General features: G+C 39.9%; 1 protein-coding gene across 1 annotated transcript in view; it reads left to right on the top strand.

Moving 5' to 3' along the window:
* The first annotated feature begins 1,484 nt into the window (after window positions 1–1,484).
* Window positions 1,485–17,942, top strand: part of LOC138520410 (olfactory receptor 10C1-like) — a 57,499-nt gene continuing 41,041 nt past the window's right edge. The window contains exon 1 of the mRNA XM_069632811.1: window positions 1,485–1,578. Coding sequence (XP_069488912.1) covers window positions 1,485–1,578 — 94 coding nt within the window. The remainder of the gene's footprint in view (window positions 1,579–17,942) is intronic.

The raw sequence follows: 17,942 nt of genomic DNA, 5'->3' as shown, positions 1-17,942 counted from the left end.
CCACCCTAAGGATTATGCAGGATCTCGAGAAGGTCTTGGAGGATGCCGAAGAAAATTCTTGGATCAGTCACCATACACATATATTTTTACAGAATACCTAACTTCTACACCCTGCCTAAGATCCACAAAGATCCCTTTAAACCTCCCGGCAGACCTATTGTAGCAGGTGTCAACAGCGTATTGCAACAGATTGGGAAGTATATTGACTTTTTCCTCCAGCCACTCATCCCGAACACTCCCACCTACATCAAGGATACCACTCACTTTTTAAAACAACTTAAAGCTATACCCTATGTCCCAACAAATTTTTTGTTTACCTTGGATGTTAAGAATTTATACACATCAATCCCACATGATTTAGGAATACAAGCAGTTGATTGGCTACTGTTAAACACTGGTGAATTGGAAGCAAATAAAGAATTCTTGATCATCCTGTTGGAGTTCATTTCCAAAAATCCATATTTTAAATACCAGAAACAATATTATCAACAGATTGCCGGAACATTGATGGGTGCCACCATGGCACCCACATATGCAAATACCTTCATGTATAAATTTGAGACAGACCACATTTTGAACCATCCTATATGGAAATTACACCTGGCTATCTGGATTAGGTATATTGATGATATTTTTGGAATTTGGACTCAGAGTGAAGAAAGCTTGCTAACATTCTTCAGAGATCTTAACACCATTGATGCCAGAATACAGTTTACACACGAGTATTTGAAAGAAAGTATCCATTTTTTGGATGTTGAAATCAAGACTACAGGAGAAGGATACAAGACGAACATATACACCAAACCCACTGATCGCAACAATTTGCTCCATAGATTGAGCTTTCATCGGCCAAGCCTCATACGCAATCTCCCAAACAGCCAGATGTTACGTGTTAAACATATTATCAGTGACCCTACTGATTACACCATCGAACTACACAAAATGGGTGAGAAATTTATGAAGAGAGGCTACAAAGAATGTGAAATTACCAATGCAAAAACCAGACTCGAGACCATTAACAGGGATGATTTATTAACACCATCTAGAAGAATTAAATCTGAACCACCTTTGGTTTTTGTGACAAAATATTCCACACAAAGTAATCGAATCAAATCTATCATTAAGTAGCATTGGCAAATTTTATTATGCGACCAGAAAACTGAACATTTGTTCAAGGATTTACCTACTTTTGCATATCAACGCAGTAGAAATTTTAGAGACCATCTGGTAAAGACACGTCCGCCTCAGAAAAGATTTGAAACAAAACGTAAAGGAACATTTCCATGTCTGCAATGCAGCAACTGTGGATACATATTGAAAGGACAAATCATAAACCATCCACACACCGGTGAGAAATTGCCCATTAAGGACTTTGCGACATGTGAAACAGCTAATATCATTTACGCCATCAAATGCCCATGTGGGTTGTACTATGTGGGACAATCGAAGAGAAAGGCGAAATTGCGGTGGAATGAACACCGGTCATGTATCCGCAACCGGAATATGACTTCATCAGTGGCCAAACATTGGACAGAGAAAGGTCACAACTTGGCACAGATACGGTTCCAAATACTGAAGGTCATACATCGACATGAACCCCATGAGAATCTCCAACATAGACTGGACAGGAGAGAGTGCTTCTGGATAGATAGACTTGGGACACTTGCCCCCAGAAGGCTCAATGAGGAGATTAATTGGTCTTGTTACCTTTAGGGTACAGATAGTACACGATCATCCACATACCCCTGTACATTGTGGACATGTTATTTACTTTCACTTATTTGTGTTCTGTTATTTAGTTCTGTCATTCTATTCCCAGTCTATTTCTTAATGTATATTATTTTTGCATAACTATGTTTTTTAACTATGAGCTACATGTGCAATGTACTCCAAGCCTGTAACACAGTAATTACTACCTCCCATTATCTAGTGAGCAGGTATGAATACTCCACATTTATTTAATTGCCAAACCAGTCATTTACATCCCTGACTTGAATGCAGAGATACGATCCAACATGCTGAATCATCACCACGGTGGTTCCGGCTTGTATAACTATGCGCTCTTACTTTTTACATTGATCCACACGAGCGAGTGTTCCTAATACTACAATTATTCAATTTTCATCTGAATGGTTATTCCTCATTCCCGTACTCTGAACCCCTTGGAGATACGAGACGCAAGGCACTGCCACGTCAACACGCTAATTGACGTTGCGCAGTGCCGAGCCGAGGAAACCATGGCAACCAATAAAACAAGGAAGTGAACGCCGTTCACCTCCTTGGACACACGTACTTCTCGTGCTCGGACATACATTCGAGTGATCAGGTAACCATTATAGGACGCGTGGCTATATGTAGCGTTATTCTAGTATATTTACTTCAGTAATGACATACTTGTATTATACTTGTATTAAGTTACGCGCATATTCCATTCTTATTTACTTTTCTGCACAGCATTCAAGGGAGACACTTTTACTCCACACACTCGACCTGGATAAGAAACACACGGTATATTCAAGTTGAACTTCAGGTACACTTACTTTTTTAATCCTGTTTGGGCATCATTGTTAGTTTACTTAAGAAGTTTTACACACAAATCCTTTGCACTCATTTGCATTTTCTCTATTTTTATTTTCATGTTTTGCACTCCTGTTTCACTACGTCCTGTGTGCACGCGGGATGCGGTATGTATCTGCTATGTACACTACCTTTGATTCTACCCTATGTGATATATTGTGAACATTCCAAGTGTATGACATTTTGGACTTAATTTGTTTAACTAATTAATTTTTTTTTGTGGTTCATTAGAAAAAGCATATTAAGTTATGGTTTCAGCCCTGAGGAAGGAGCTAGACTCCGAAATGCATAGGCACTGTTAACCATATGTTTTTGGCAATCGACTTGGATGGGGTTGAGTTTACTATGCACATTGATCAACGCAACAATCAAATACATTTTGAATATTAATTAAATTGTGAAGAAACAATTTACAAATGGAACTATGATTGACTCTGTTTAGAAAATAATTATATAATTCAGTTCTCGGAACAGAAGCTTGAGCACCAGTCTTGGCTGGATGGTTCATCCAGCCTCTTCATTTTTGTTTGGTCCACCTTTATAGCCATGTTATTCAATAGAATCGCTAAACAAAAGTCACTCCCAGCCTCCTGGACTGAGGCGATTGTAGTGCAAGTCTTCAAGAAGGGCAATCGAGCAGATCCAGCAAACTATCGGCCGATTGCCCTCCTTGACACTATTGGAAAGATAATGGCCACTTTCCTCCAACAAATATTAACAACGTGGGCAACCAACAAAGGAATTTCAGACTGTCGACAGACAGGTTTTACAAATGGAGTTGGGACTGAGATCAACCTGACAATGATTAATTTGTTGAAATTGGAAGCCTTAGGAAGAGATCAAACGTATTTTTTGCCTTTGTGGACATGCAACAGGCCTTTGATACAATAAATCGTGAACTATTATGGAGGAAACTTACAAACTGGGGTTGCCCAGAAAATATTTTACAACCAATAAAGGCCTTCCACTCAAAAACATCAATTTGTGTCAGGATAAATGGAAATGGAGATCTATCAGAAGTGATAGATAAGAATAAAGGGGTAAAACAGGGCTGCCCACTGGCTGCTGCTCTGTTTAAGCTGTTCATCGCTGATATCCCCGATGCCTTAACAAACACAAAATGTTTCTCTCCAAAAATAAATGGACAACAAATCTATTGCATAACATATGCTGACGATCTGGTTTTGATCGACTCTACTCAAATAGGGCTTCAGCGACTTCTATCATGTTTACAAAAATATATGGTGGAAAACAAATTCAAATTAATGTAAAGAAGACAAAAAATCATGAAGTTCGGCCCAGCAAAGGGAAAAATCGAAACTTCAAGTGGAAGATTGATAATGAGGTAATTGAGGTCATTGAGGAAGTCACTGAAATCCGCTATTTGAGAGTAATGGTAAACAGGTCAATCCGAGAAACAAGCTGGGTACAGTACCTGTTTCAACGAATGGAAACGTTCTCCCTACAAGGAGCGAGAATCCATACTTTGGGTCTCGTTACGACACTGGTGCTAATGGGTTAACGGCGCCGTAAAAGGCTGCGGCGCCGTTTACCCATTAGCGCCTGATTACGAGGTCCCTTTGCGAGACCCGACCTAAACGGCTGGTCTACACCAGCCGTTAAAGTAGGGACCCGCAAAGGGACCTTGGTGCTAAGTATTTGCGGTACCGTACTTAGCGCCTTCCCCATTCCCATTGAGCCCTATGGGGCAAAAATGGGAATGGGGAGGGGCCATGGAGGAAGGGGGTATTACCGACCCGCCAACCTTGTAATGGGGTGGTAATGGGGTGGTAATTCCCCCTTTCTCCATGGCGGAGACGGTAAGTTACCAACCATTAGCACCATGGTTTTCCGCCTGGGTCGTAATGAGGCCCTTTATTTGGAAAGTTCAGTCTAATCCCTGTTCGGCAGTTCTACACACAAAAAGTAGTCCCTGGTATCATCTTTGGAGCAGAAACAGGATGCAACCTAGATCATACAATTTGGACAAAACTAGAGGGAATTTTCTGGCGGCGAGTATTAAGACTACCTAAATACATATCAACAATCATAATTAGGCACGAACTTGCATTGGAAGAACTATATGGTTCTGTCGTCTGGAAATCCCTTGTGATTCTGCGCAAAATGGTAATTGCCAAGCCAGAACCAGCATATAAAATATTAGCTCCTGGAGACACCATAGGCTACACTGGATTACTTAAGAAATGGACGCACAAGCTTGAGGCAGTCCTGAAAGCAAATGACACCCGGCAACGTTGTTAGATCAGCCTCAAAACGGAAAAAAGAAAATAAAACAGTGGTTTTGGATTCAAAACTTGTTCAAATACAATAAACTACCAACTGCTCTGGAACTTGGACTTGTAATGAATCGGCTAGACAACATGCCTATCTGAAAAAATGTCCCTCTCGCCACCATCGCAATGGGTTTCTAAGATTGCGCTTAAATGCTTACAAAACGAAGCAGATGCTAGTGGTACGTCATATGGAAACATCAAATGACAATGGGCCTCATTACACATAGTGCGGTAAGGGTTAACCGGTACCGGTAAGGGCACCGGTACCGATAAACCCTTACCGCCTTTCTACGAGGTCCCTTTGCGGGTTGGTACTTTAACGCCTGCTTTTTAGCAGGTGTTAAAAACCAACCCGCAAAGGGACCAGGGTGCTAATTACGGTACCGCAATTTGCGGTACCGTAATTAGCACCTTCCTCATTCCCATTATGCCCTATGGGGCAAAAATGGAAATGGGGAAGGGCAATGGGGGAATGGGCAATTACCATCCCGCCAACCTTGGAATAAGGCGGTAATTCTCCTTTCCTCCAAGGCGGTGCCGGTATTTTACCGGCATGGACCAAGGTGCATCTGACATGCTCAGTAATAAACTTCCTGGACAATATTTGGAGCAATCAAGAAACAAAATGAAATAATTACTTAATATCTAAAATTAGTGATATATGGGTCTGGTCCGCTGACCCATTCCCTGATTTGGAGTTGTATATGCCTCTGGACCAACCAAAGGGTGGCTTGATGTCTGCAGACATCAAAGACACACGCTGATTAGATGTTCAAAAACATGTGGTGCATCATCATTTTTTAAATAGTCGCCATATTGGATTCATGAACCACAGCCTTTGTTCTCATACAGCGGAGTGAGAAAAAAGTCTGGAAAATACATTTTGGGTGATTTTGTTTCCAAAAGCGTACCTGGAAAGGGTTGAGGAGTGGAAAAAAGTTTATCTGGAGCTGTTTTTATAGGCAAAATAAAAGTTCTGCAGGTACCACATAGTCTGCATTCAATTTCACTGTCTGGAGCAGCGGACACGGACATGTGTCTGAGGATGTGATTGGGATTGGGAGGGGTTCTGGGTGAGTCATGTTATTTGAAGTTGTATTGTATGTATTTATGATATAGTTACATTTTATTGTTGTGGTTGTGGCCAGTGGCCAGTTTCTTGGGGGCATAGCCTATTGCCATGCCCCCAAGAATCTAGCCACTGGCCAGATACACTATAGTGATATGTATATAGTAATTATAGGTACTGTAGGGGAAGTATACAGTATTTGTAATATGGTGGAATGATATAATAGAAGTGCATATGTTTTTATGATTGTAGTACCATTGAGGATAGTGCTTATAGAAGTTGTATTTGCGTCTTTGTGAAGAAACAAAATAGGATAATACTGGGTATGGCTACTTAGTTGCATATGGTAATACAGGTGGAATCTCTGGTTCTTTTTCTGCAAAATAAAACAGTATAATGTGTTAAACAAGATAGTTTAACACCTTTAATTGCATACAATTGTACACATACTTTTTTGACCCTCATAAATCGTACATTCTGTGTACTATGTTTGGTACAACATTAGTGTGTGGTACACTGTTGTTGTATAAACATGAAATACTCATTGGGTCATTGGGAAAAAAAAATCCACAGTGGATAAAAAAAAATACTGTGTTTCCATACAGTTTTTGGCATTTACATATTTTTCAAGAACACGCATGTTACATAATACATGTGTGTGGTAGCATGGATATATTATGTGAGTGTAAGTGTGATAGGAGGTTTGTTTGATGTGTGTTTTAATTAATGGTATGTTTAAAGTAGTTAAACACCTGTTGGCCTATTGTAACTATATTGGACTTTACAAGAGGATTTGCAGTAACAATAACTTTGATGGCATATTTGAAGGGTATTACAATGAAAGGTATACCACTTGGTGTATTTTAACTGTCTTGGATTTTAAAATAACTATTGTAGCATTATGGATGCAGTTAGACACCCAGTGTATTATAACTGTGTATTGTACTATACTTTAGTGAGTACATTTGGGTTGAAGGAATATTAAGTAGACATTTGTTAGATTTACTGGTAACCTATGTTGTGGAAGTGTTGTTACATTCAAACCAACCACCTCTTTTTTTGTCAAATGCCTTATAGTGGCCTGAAGTGGTTGTGGTACCAGTGTTGTAGATTATGCCTACTGTTGTGAAGGCTTTCTTGCCAAGATATATTTGGCTGTGTGTTAAGCTAGTCAGCTTACAGTTTTTTTTGGTAACATCTGCATTGTTCCTTAGAAGCATTTGTATGACATATTGGCTGTGTGAGTTTATGTGCATGCTGGAATGATGGTCTGAATTGCAAAAAGGGCATAATATGCATTGATTTGCATTTTTCAGAAGCTGGTGAAATGGAATGGATTCATAATTTGGAATGTATACATACACAAATCGTTCATTAGGGTTGTGCTCTTTTGAAACACGGTTGCAGAGAGTGCATGTATGTTTCCACGTGTATGGAATCTGGAAGATTTCATTTACAGGGATGCTTTTGGTTTCTAGTACCTGTAGTAAGTAAGTTAGGCATTCTTGTGGATCTTCCTGTGTGTTTGGGTGAATTGTACCATTCCTGCACAGTAGTCCAATACCTGCCTTATACCTGAGAACTGTAAGTGCTGTCAGGATTATGTGTGGCATTTCTATGAAGGATGAGCATTTGCAAACAATTGGTGGCAATTGGAAGAGAAGATTGAATACCACATTTGCAAAGCAATTTTCTCCAGTTGTTGTTAAATTTAAATGGACCACAGAGTCGTGCCTCTGTATCCGTTAATATGCCTGCAGTTGTTTTAGAAGAGACATGCGTCTCTTTGTCTTCTGATGGACTTGCAGTTGTTTTTGGAAGAAGATAGTTTTGTGGTTGTATTATTTGATGGAGCAGCAGTTGTTCATTTGTTGTTTTAGCTGTATTGCAAGGGGATCTGCTATATGTTCTGTTTGTATTAGTTTTCTTTTTAAAGGTTTTCTTTTTGAGGTAGAGGGTAGATATCTAGATGGGGTGTACAGTGCATGCAGCCTGTTGTATTCTAGGATGCAAGGAATGTCGACATTGAGTTGCATATCAAGTTAATAAGGCATGGACCATTGAGTGTACAGAGATGTGAAAGTGCTCTGTAACTCATACTTTCATTGAAGACTGTGCTGCCAATGTCAATCAATGCTTGATCTAGGGTTAGATCTTGCGATTTGTAAATAGTGACAGCATATGCAAGAGTTAGAGAGTATTGTTCTCTGTGTACGTATATGTCTTTGAAAAGAATTAAACGTGCTATTGTGTGGCCTATTTATTTTAACTTCTGCAAGTTTGTCAAAGTGGATGTTGACAAATTGAATGCTGTTGTCATGTGGATATGTTTGGAAACCAACAACTGTACCAATTGCTCTATTGACTAAAACTTGTTCTACATCAAGGCTATGTTTTAGAATTACTGTGCAGTTTAGACACAGGGTTAATACTTTCTCTCATCCAGCTGTGTTGGAGCTATTTAGTTGTGCTGTTGATTGTTGACACATAGGGAGTGTCATACCGTGCTCTTTTAATGTGTCTGTGGAGCTGATATGCACTATGGGTAGTGTTGGGAAGATGGCAGCATCACCCCCACGCCTAGGTACTTTAAAATGAGCTGAGATGCATTCAAGGTGCTGCAATGAGCCAGGGGGGAGGGAGGTCAGTGAAAGGGACACCTTCCTGCTCAGCAGGACCCTACACAAATAAAATCAGTTATACTGTATTCATATGGTGTGGCCCAAGGTGTGGGCGGCATTGATATTTTGCAAATATATTAATATTTCCTGGTACAAAAGAAGGCTTGTACGGTAAACACGGTAAACATGGCATTGCATGCACGAGGCCCAGATCCATGAGGCCATAGAAATCTCCAGTCATGCCCAAGTTCCCATGAGGACAGTTTGCACCCCCACCCGCCACACTATGTGTTCATTGTTCTTGAAAGTGTTGCAAAGATGTGTCTTTCATCCAAAAGGAATGTGCTCCAAAAGGCCACAATCAGAGGCTGGCACCTGGTGTGCATGTTCTCTCACTTGGGCCAAAGCATGACCCGGCCCATTCCCGAGTGACCACGAGTTATAGCCCATATAACTGACTAAGCCCTAAGATCCCTGAAGTCATGACACCATGTGCCCTTTGACCACCAACCCCAAAGTAACAAGTCCTGAAATGTTCAAAGAGGACAGACAGAGTGTTTTATTGAAGCGACAATCGTGTGATTTATATTGCGAGTTGCTGGGAGGGATAAATTATAGTTCAAAAGCAGGGCAGACACGTTGGAGCCAGATGGCGCAGAGGGAGTGATTAAAATGTGTGCTTGAAGGTTACAGTGCCCTGGAACCTCCTGCGTGTCCGTTTTAAGGTCTGCCAAGTGCACAGTATGAGTGATAAACAAGCTTTATAGTAGGAGTAAAATTAATTTGTTTTCTGACCATCAACGTGAGAAGAAGATGAACCCTACAGCACCAACATGATGGAAGACGGACGACTGGGCTGGGACCAATAAACTGCCATCCCATATGGATAAAGGCAGAACCTGTATAAGGTCCATCCAATCAGCAGCGTTGGTTTTTACTGTATGTATTGCATCACTTATGACAATGTTTTGCTTTAAAAGTTTCTGCTTGTACCTCTCTTTGACAGAACATTCTTAACAGAGGAGTCTGTTGCTGTTGTTCTCATCTGCACATGAGATTAAACTTGTTATATTTACAAGATTGACTTGGGCCTTTCTTCCCTAGTGGGTTGTGTTGTCTCTGGTGTGAGAGTTCAGGGGCTTGCTTTCAGTTGCATTTATTTTTTCAACATTGTTTTGTTTAATTGGATACAGCTTGCAAGGGTTGGCCTTAAGCACATGCATTTTATATTTAGTTGAGTTAATTGTTCCATGACATCAGGGGCAGATGCGTTTTGTCCATATATCTCATGCATTAGTCTAGTTTGTAAGATGGATTTTGCATCTTTAGTAAGCAGACCAGTTCTAATGCTTTTTAAAATGTTAGCATTGGTGAGATATTCAGATTGACACATTTTTTGATTTAGTTCTCTTTAGTGAAAATGTTGCCAGAGATTTACATTTCCAATGCTGCAGAGCGTGTTACAGCATTGTTTGCGTCCAAATGTTTTGAAAATAGATTGTCCTTTTACTGGTTTAACAGTTGGAGGGCTCCAAAAATAATACAACGTTTTCCTCCAACCGGTTATGTATAGTCTATATTTATGACTTCTTGCATTCTCAGATGAATTAAAGCCAACATGAGGTTGGAAACTATGCTTACTTCATCTATCAAGAGCCCTTTCATTTGTTTCGGAATTCTGCATACTTCAGTAGCAGCTTCTGCTGATCATTTGTAGTATTCTAATTTGTTTTGGTGTTCTGGGAGGAGTAGCAGCCGGTGTAAAGTTCCACCTCCTATGTTGTAGGCAGCTAGACCTGTGTGGGCCATTACAACAGATGAATGGTTGTTGTTTGTTAAGTCTTATATAAATTTGCTGATATTTTAATTAAGAATGTTTTGCCAGAACCAGCTTCACCACTTGCATAGAGGAGCAGAGGTTTATATTTTTTACAGCTACACATTTTAGTTTCATGTTTAAAACTATGTTCAATTTCTTCATGGAGTTCTGGATAAATGGTGAGTTCTTCATCCTTTAGCTGTGATTGCATACTGACCAGTCTTCTTCAGATTGTTTATATTGATTCATGGTATTTTCTACCTCAATCATGGCTATTTCTGCTTCATTTAGAATGAGTGGTTCTCCAAGTGGTTCTTGGCTTCCTGTAGAGGAAGGTTGACTGCCTTCAGGAGTGTCTTTATCTAGTAGAGCTTCAATATATTCCTATTGTTGGCGTTTATTGCCCAACATTTGTTTGTATTGTGAATGCAGCTTCAAATGAGTCATGGTCACCTAAAAACTATTCTTCTTTTCTCCAAGGTATGAAAAGTTGTTGTAGGGCCACGTAATAAAGTTCTCTATGTTACAGAGGTTTCAATTATACATTAATATGATTAATTATGCTTGGTTTGGTAAGTTTTACTAGGCTTCCTTCACTAGTTGAGATGGAATATTTGCCTGCTGTCTCATCTGTTATGACATTCTTTTTTTAGGAGTAGTTTTGAGCTTTGTTGTAGAGGCACATGTTTTCCAAAGCAGTACTTCTGTTTGGGTACTATGTGTCAATTAAATTGTTTTTTAAAATGTCCTGGCTGTTGGGATCATTCTTGTCTATTGTTTCTATGTCTTCATAGGATTTTAGTACCCTTTTTCATGATGAAGCTAGACCAAGGTTTAGCCAGACAATGTTTTCAGCTTTTCCATATAAAGGTGTACTTGTTAAATGGTCTGCAGCTTTGTAGCACCCACATTCTCTTTTGGAGAGCATTTTTACATCAAGGCTGAACAACATTTGTGACTGTGTTTTGTCAGATGATATGTTATCCCGGAGGTATCTTAGCTCTGTTTTCTCAGCTTTGGTAAGATAGGGTGTGACATTTCTTGCAACTGCAGTGGAATTTTCTGAATTCCACGAGAGGGCAATGGTTGCATTGTAATCATTTATGTACTTGGATTTTTCGTCCCTTTTTCTGTGTTTTTAGAGGATTTCCCTTTTACACTCTGTCTAAAAGAAGACATTAAGCCCTTTTGGCCAACTGGTCTAGGAAAGCACCAGTGAAATTTGGTATAGTAATTACTTTTGTTTTTATATCAACATACAGCAGTATTTGCCACACTTATGTTTTTGGAAGAGTAAGATGTGTGTACATAGATTACTATGTGTGGTTTCTGAAGGGATGAGTTGCTAATTCACTTTTGAACAGGAGGTGGAAAATGTATTCTACATGTTGTCTGAATCAGGGGTCATCAGAATACATTTGAAAAGAGCAATATTCTGGTGCACTAATTTGTGTGGATCTTACACCATACCATCCTCTTTTTCCTGTAGGAAAGAGTAAAGGGAAAGAATCTGCTTCTACACTTTTTTCCCATATGCACATTGGGGAGCCTTTGGCTTGACACCTTTGATCTGTTTGTAATGCATCTCCTATGGTGTCTTTGGAGTGTAGTGGGTGGATTGTATACTGGTCTAAAATGCTGCAGTAACAAGACAAGATTTACACATTCAAATTGGCCAGTTTGTACCAAATCTTGAATTATTTGAGTCGTTTCTTTTAGGTTTTCCTCTATGTTTATATCTTTGTGGTAGTGAAATTGTAGGGCTTGTCTAACTTTGTTTAAGTTGACTAGTTGTTGCCAGTTTTTCTTGTCTTTTGTTGGAACACCATTAACTAGTATGATATGAAGTGATATGATAGGACATTTATAACGCGCCTGTACACAAGTGTTTCTAGGCGCGAGATCAATGATTGATGTATTGGCCATTGTATTCATAGAGTTTCTACATTTTGTATAAGATCTAATGGCAAATATACTACTTTGCCACAAATGCCTTTTAGTAACTCAAATAGGGCCGTTTTTCGTTGAAGACGTATTATACCTTGAAATGGGTGTACTGTTTGTATTATACTGCTCTCATAAAAGTTAAGTTGTTGGAGAGCTTGTGGAAGTGGGAAGATGTCTAAGTTATTAGTGAATAGCTGGGGTAACCAGCATTTCCCGTGCCCCTATCGAGTGGTGTCTCATGTGCCCTGGAGGATGTTGCTCTTGTCCTCTTGTCGGCAAGTCTTCCTTCAGTTTGCTCTGGTGTGTCACGTACCATGGAGGATGATGCACTTGTCCTCATGTCAGCAAGTCTTGCTTCTTCAGTTTTCTCTGGCATCTCATTCGCCCCGGAGAACGTTGCTCTTGTCCACTGGTCGGCAAGTCATGCTGCTGTTTGTTGTTGTGTTTCAGGGGCTCTTCATATTTATTTTCGCTTTGCATCAGATGGAGCTTTTCAAAATGGTGTTAGTTTTTTGTGCGGCATGTTTCAGTCACTCAATGGCTTCAGCACATTTGAGAAAATGTCCAAGAAAGATTGATTGATTGTGCTCTCTTATCGTGAATGAACTTAAGTAAACTGTAACCTTGATATTTCCCATATTTGAATTGGTGTGATAAAACATTTTCTTTTTATAAACACTTTCAAACTCTATACATTAGTAATACATTTCAAAGGAATAGTCAACACATCGAACATTTAGCTTCAGGCACTTTTTCAAATTTTGACTCCTTCTAGTACCTACTGTAATGAATCTGGGTGAGTATCAGATAAGTAAATGAGGGTGTCTACAGATGGTTCTTTTTTGCATCCAAACATAGACTACAATCTTGCCCAGACAAAGGAGGAATCCATGCAAAATCTGGTAGCAGTGGGTTCAACAGTGTGGATTGGTATGGCCGGACAAACATACACACACACACATCCAACATTTAAATTGCATTTAATGTTTTTGCATCCAAACATAGACTAAAATCTTGCCCCAGACAACAGAGGAATCCATGCAAAATGTGTTAGACGTGGGTTCAACGGTGTGGATTTGAATAGCAGGACAAACATACACACATGCATTCACCTTTATATATTAGATAGCATGTTTTGGCATTTGGTTATTGTCAAGCTTTGTATTGCAATATGTGCAAACTATTGAGGGGCCAGTTATTTTGTATATATTTTCTTCTGTTAGATATGAAGCTAATTAGAACCATTGGTATTCCTCATTGTCCTCTATTTTATAGGCCATATCTACTATTTTTGTGCTCTTTTTTTTAAAATGCTCTGGGACAATTTGGCTCGCATTTCATCAGATGTGTTTTGAAACACAGCTATTTCTTTTATGTACGGGTTTGTAAGGTGGTTGGTGTTTGTGAGGATTTTGTTAATGTTTTCTAAAGTTACTGAATTTACTAAGTCAACTTCAGTTCCAAAATGTTTACTTTGGATGAGCTCTATTTTTGAAGGAGTTGTTTGGCTGTTCCATGTAGGAGAATGTTATTTGAATTTTGCAGTTCTAGACCAGGGCTTTTTGCATAGTACAGTCTATGCACAAGATTTTGTTTAGCAGAATGGGATGTTGCTAACATTTTGATGTGGTGGACAATGCTTTTGCAAGCAGTTCCTGAAATGCAGACTAATGAATGTCCTCAAAGTCTAGTGTGGATGCATACTGTGCAGGAGTCAATGGTTTGTAAAGTTTTTATTCTACATTTGTCTTTTAGTTTCACATACTGATTGAGTAATTGTCGTAAAGGTTTGAAGGATTGTTGGCCTACATTTCATATTGAGCTGAACGTCCATTTGTACACTGGATGGTTTGTTTGGGCAAAAGTAACATTTGGTTCAAAGTTTGTTCAGGGCATTTTTTCTGTAGGTGGTCTTTTGCCATAATGGTGCCTCCTACCATTTCATACACACATCCATTTTTGTCTATAACAATGGTTTGTTCTTCTGTTCTTGTTTATAAGCGTCTTCATTAAAAATGGTTCTGTCTTGCTTGTGTGAATCCACATTCACCTTCATAAAGTTTGTAAAGGTATATATATTGACATTGCGCATGTTTAGAAGTATTTTCTATATATATTGATTAATTTAGTTAGGTATAAATTAGGTATACGGCTCGGGTGTAATCCGGGTTTGTGTTGGAAAAGGGGGGGATGAGTCATTACGTATTACGTATCCTACCAGGTAGGATGGGGTAAAGGTGTTACAGGGAAGGGGATGCCGTGTCTCGCCATCCATTGTCCCACTTCCACTCCCCAAAACACCTCCCCATCCAGGTGATCCTCCCACACTGGTCCACCCCCAGGAACTGGATCCAAAAGCGATGGCCGTGTCCTGGCCACAAGGATGACAGATCCCCGGGAAATAGCGGGTGAGACACCTTCAGGTTTCTCACGAGTGGCAGGAGAAGTTGATGGTAGAAAGAGACAACCTACTACTCCCTGAGAAAGGAACAACCTTTTTTAGGTCACCCGGGTGGTTTTAGCGTGAGTGGCGGTGCATGGGGCAGTACCAAAAGAGTATGCGCTCAATGCGTTCAACACGGGCAGCCCAATCCACGGTCTTAAAGAACCACCACACCCATGATTCTCTCCGGGTGCCGGAGGTAGGAACTTCCTCTACCTCATCTTCCTGGTCCTCTTGATCCTGCTCTGCATCATCGCGCCTGTTTCCCAGTCCAGGCCCACCAGCTGGTGATGGGGAGGAGGGATGCCCATAAGTGATGCCATTTTAAAGGAACTAGCAGGTCTTTCTGCAGGTGTCTTTTCTGGATTGTTCTCTCCTCGATAGCCAGATTGAGAAGGAATCAACGTAATGGGTGGGTCCATTCCGAGGAACAGTCCGCAGACCGCGTAATTGTCCGGGGAATACCAAGTTGAAAATAGGCCTTGGAAAGCTGTGAAAAGGTGAGCTCTGGAAGGGGAAACTTTAAACTTGAAACATCCTAGATTGGCCGAAAATGCAGTTTCAAACTGTTCACAGAGCACGGACACCGTTCACAAACACACGATCAAACCAAATGGGCATGGTCACATGATGACTTCTGGAGACGTCCGCGACTCCGCTGTGAGTCGACGGACCTTGGTGAGTGGGAGACACCAAGCACATGCGCAGGTATATCGGCAATTGGGCCCGTTGACCGCGGACCAATTAAAAGTGCATCATGCGAGGCTGAACATGTTCGGACATGGCACGACGTTCAAGGACGTCATCCATTGCATAAACAGATCCCGAAGCTTTGTATAGTCTAAAGACTATTAATTGGAGTTTAAAAAAAGGAATTTATGACAGAATATTATGCAAGATATTTATAGTATATGACATTATTTTATTTATTTAAGGGATGGGGTATCGGAATGAGAAACATAAATGGGATAATTTTAATTTCTCTAAAGTCATCATCGGGGCATGGAGGGTGAGATGTTTCATCAAACAATCTTAGATTTTTGTTTGTGAATTTGATTGGGATGATGCTCGCACCAAGGGGGCAGGTACAAGTAAGACAGTGTTAATGAATATTTCTAATACCATGATTTTTAACATAATTTAGAAGTTCTTTAAAGCCATTGCTATCTTCATCCAATATTGAAGACAAGGTCATGATTTCATTCTGTACAGTTCGGAAACAGGATTGTCTTTCTGATTGTTGGGATTCTCCATAATTAATCTGTGGTGTAGTTTCTTCATGTAAACTATGTAGTATAAGAAAAGACGAAATTATTGTTTCAATGAGCTCTGTATCAATTACATTATTTGTTAATATTGAAAGATATATTGTTTACCATTAGAGATTTCATCATCACTCATTTCTTCTTTGGAAAAGTGTTCTACTAGCCACTCAAGTGTGTTTGCCATTTCTGTCAAAATAAAAAAAATGTGATATTTGCTTATGAGAAATGTTTTTATAATGAATGGTAATAATAGAGAAATAAATACAGTGTACTTACTATTTTGTAAGATATTGGCCCTCATTACAACTCAGGCGTTAAGGGTTAACGCCACCGTTAACCCTTAACGCCTGATTCCCACCTTAACGCCTGCTTTTTGCAGGCGTTAAGTTCCATGGTGCTAAGGCACCTTGGTGCTAATTACGGCACCGTAGTTTACGGTGCCGTAATTAGCGCCTTCCCCACTCCCATTATGCCCTATGGGGCAAAAATGGGAATGGGGAAGGGAAAATGGGAAATGGGGATTTACCGCCCCACTCACCTTGTAATGGGGCGGTAAATCCGCCATCCACCATGGTGTAAACGCAGTTTACACCATGGTGGTAAAGTTGGTGCACTTAGCACCTCAGTTGTAATGAGGGCCATTGTTTTGCAATGAGCTCCTGGTGTACCTCAGTCTCTATGAACAGTTGTACTATACTGATAATATGAGGTGTACCGTTATGGTTTGTGCTTGGTACATTCCATAATATTGTGTTAAATGAAAAAAATAATTTTTACATTTTGAAATGTTGAATTGTACACACATGTATATTTGGGTGTACTAAATATAAGTAATGTTGTTTTATGTATATGTTGTTGTTAGTTGAAGGGTACAACATTTTCTGTTGTGCCCTGTGCCTCTTAAATAGTTTGATATGAGGAACTTGTAGCAAATTAGAGTGCTCAGCTAAAAACCTATGAAATTCACTGAAAAAAGTTTATTAAAGGTACGGTATGGTTAAGTTGTACTAATAAAAACCTATGAAATTCACTAAAAACACTGTCTTAAAAGGGCGTTATGGTTCAAGTAAAATAACAAAAAAAAAAGAAATTCACCACTTATGGTAAGCGAAGCACCCATAAATTTCACCAACACAGTGCACAGCGAAGCCTAATGCCCAGGACATCAAAGATGACATGACAAATGCAACTAATACAGAGCAGGTTCATAACAATGAAATCCTTGACCGCACAACACTGTTTTAAGCGTGTGCTCTCTGGTGAGTGAAAAAGCTGGACAAAACAATAAAAAGTGTGCCAGATCTTCTTTGGGTGCTTCACAAAAGACACACGATTCACTCTCATTCCTCATTCCCATTTAATACAGTTAAACCTCGCCCTGATAATAACAATATGCTGCAAAGGATTCTGGGTCCACTACAGATACGTCTGTAGAACTAGGCCCCCAATAATCGTGTGTTTCCTATTGGCAGGCCTCATGATCCCATATGACTCAATTGTGTCCAAAATGCTGTAGTACACTGGTTTTCATAGGCTTTAAGTCCCCGCGGGGCACAGCATCTGTCCATAAAAACATTGGGCGGCATCCACCTCTCCAATGTAACTTTTACATGCCTAAGTCAGTGAATCTTCAGGTAGGGGACCCTGAGCACCAAATATCTAATTAGCTCATGTGTCAGAGCGGCGTTGCTGTTCCCCCAAAATCTGAGCCAATTACTTACATGCTGGGCTGCAATTAGATCACTATGAAACCTGCAGCCCTTCTCCTTGTGCACTGCAAAATTTGGAGCCCCAATACATCTTCTAAGGAAGGTGTGTGTTCCCTACCACCTGGATGTGTTCAGTGTTGCCATACCCCCACAACTCCATGCCATACCTAGCAACAGAGGTAGCTTTGCCATGATATA

This window comes from Ambystoma mexicanum, chromosome 13 (genome assembly GCF_040938575.1).
Source record: "Ambystoma mexicanum isolate Mex_15411 chromosome 13, UKY_AmexF1_1, whole genome shotgun sequence".
NCBI classification, from domain to species: domain Eukaryota; kingdom Metazoa; phylum Chordata; class Amphibia; order Caudata; family Ambystomatidae; genus Ambystoma; species Ambystoma mexicanum.
Note: the sequence above shows the minus strand (reverse complement) of the source record. Positions and strands in the feature narration are given on the sequence as shown.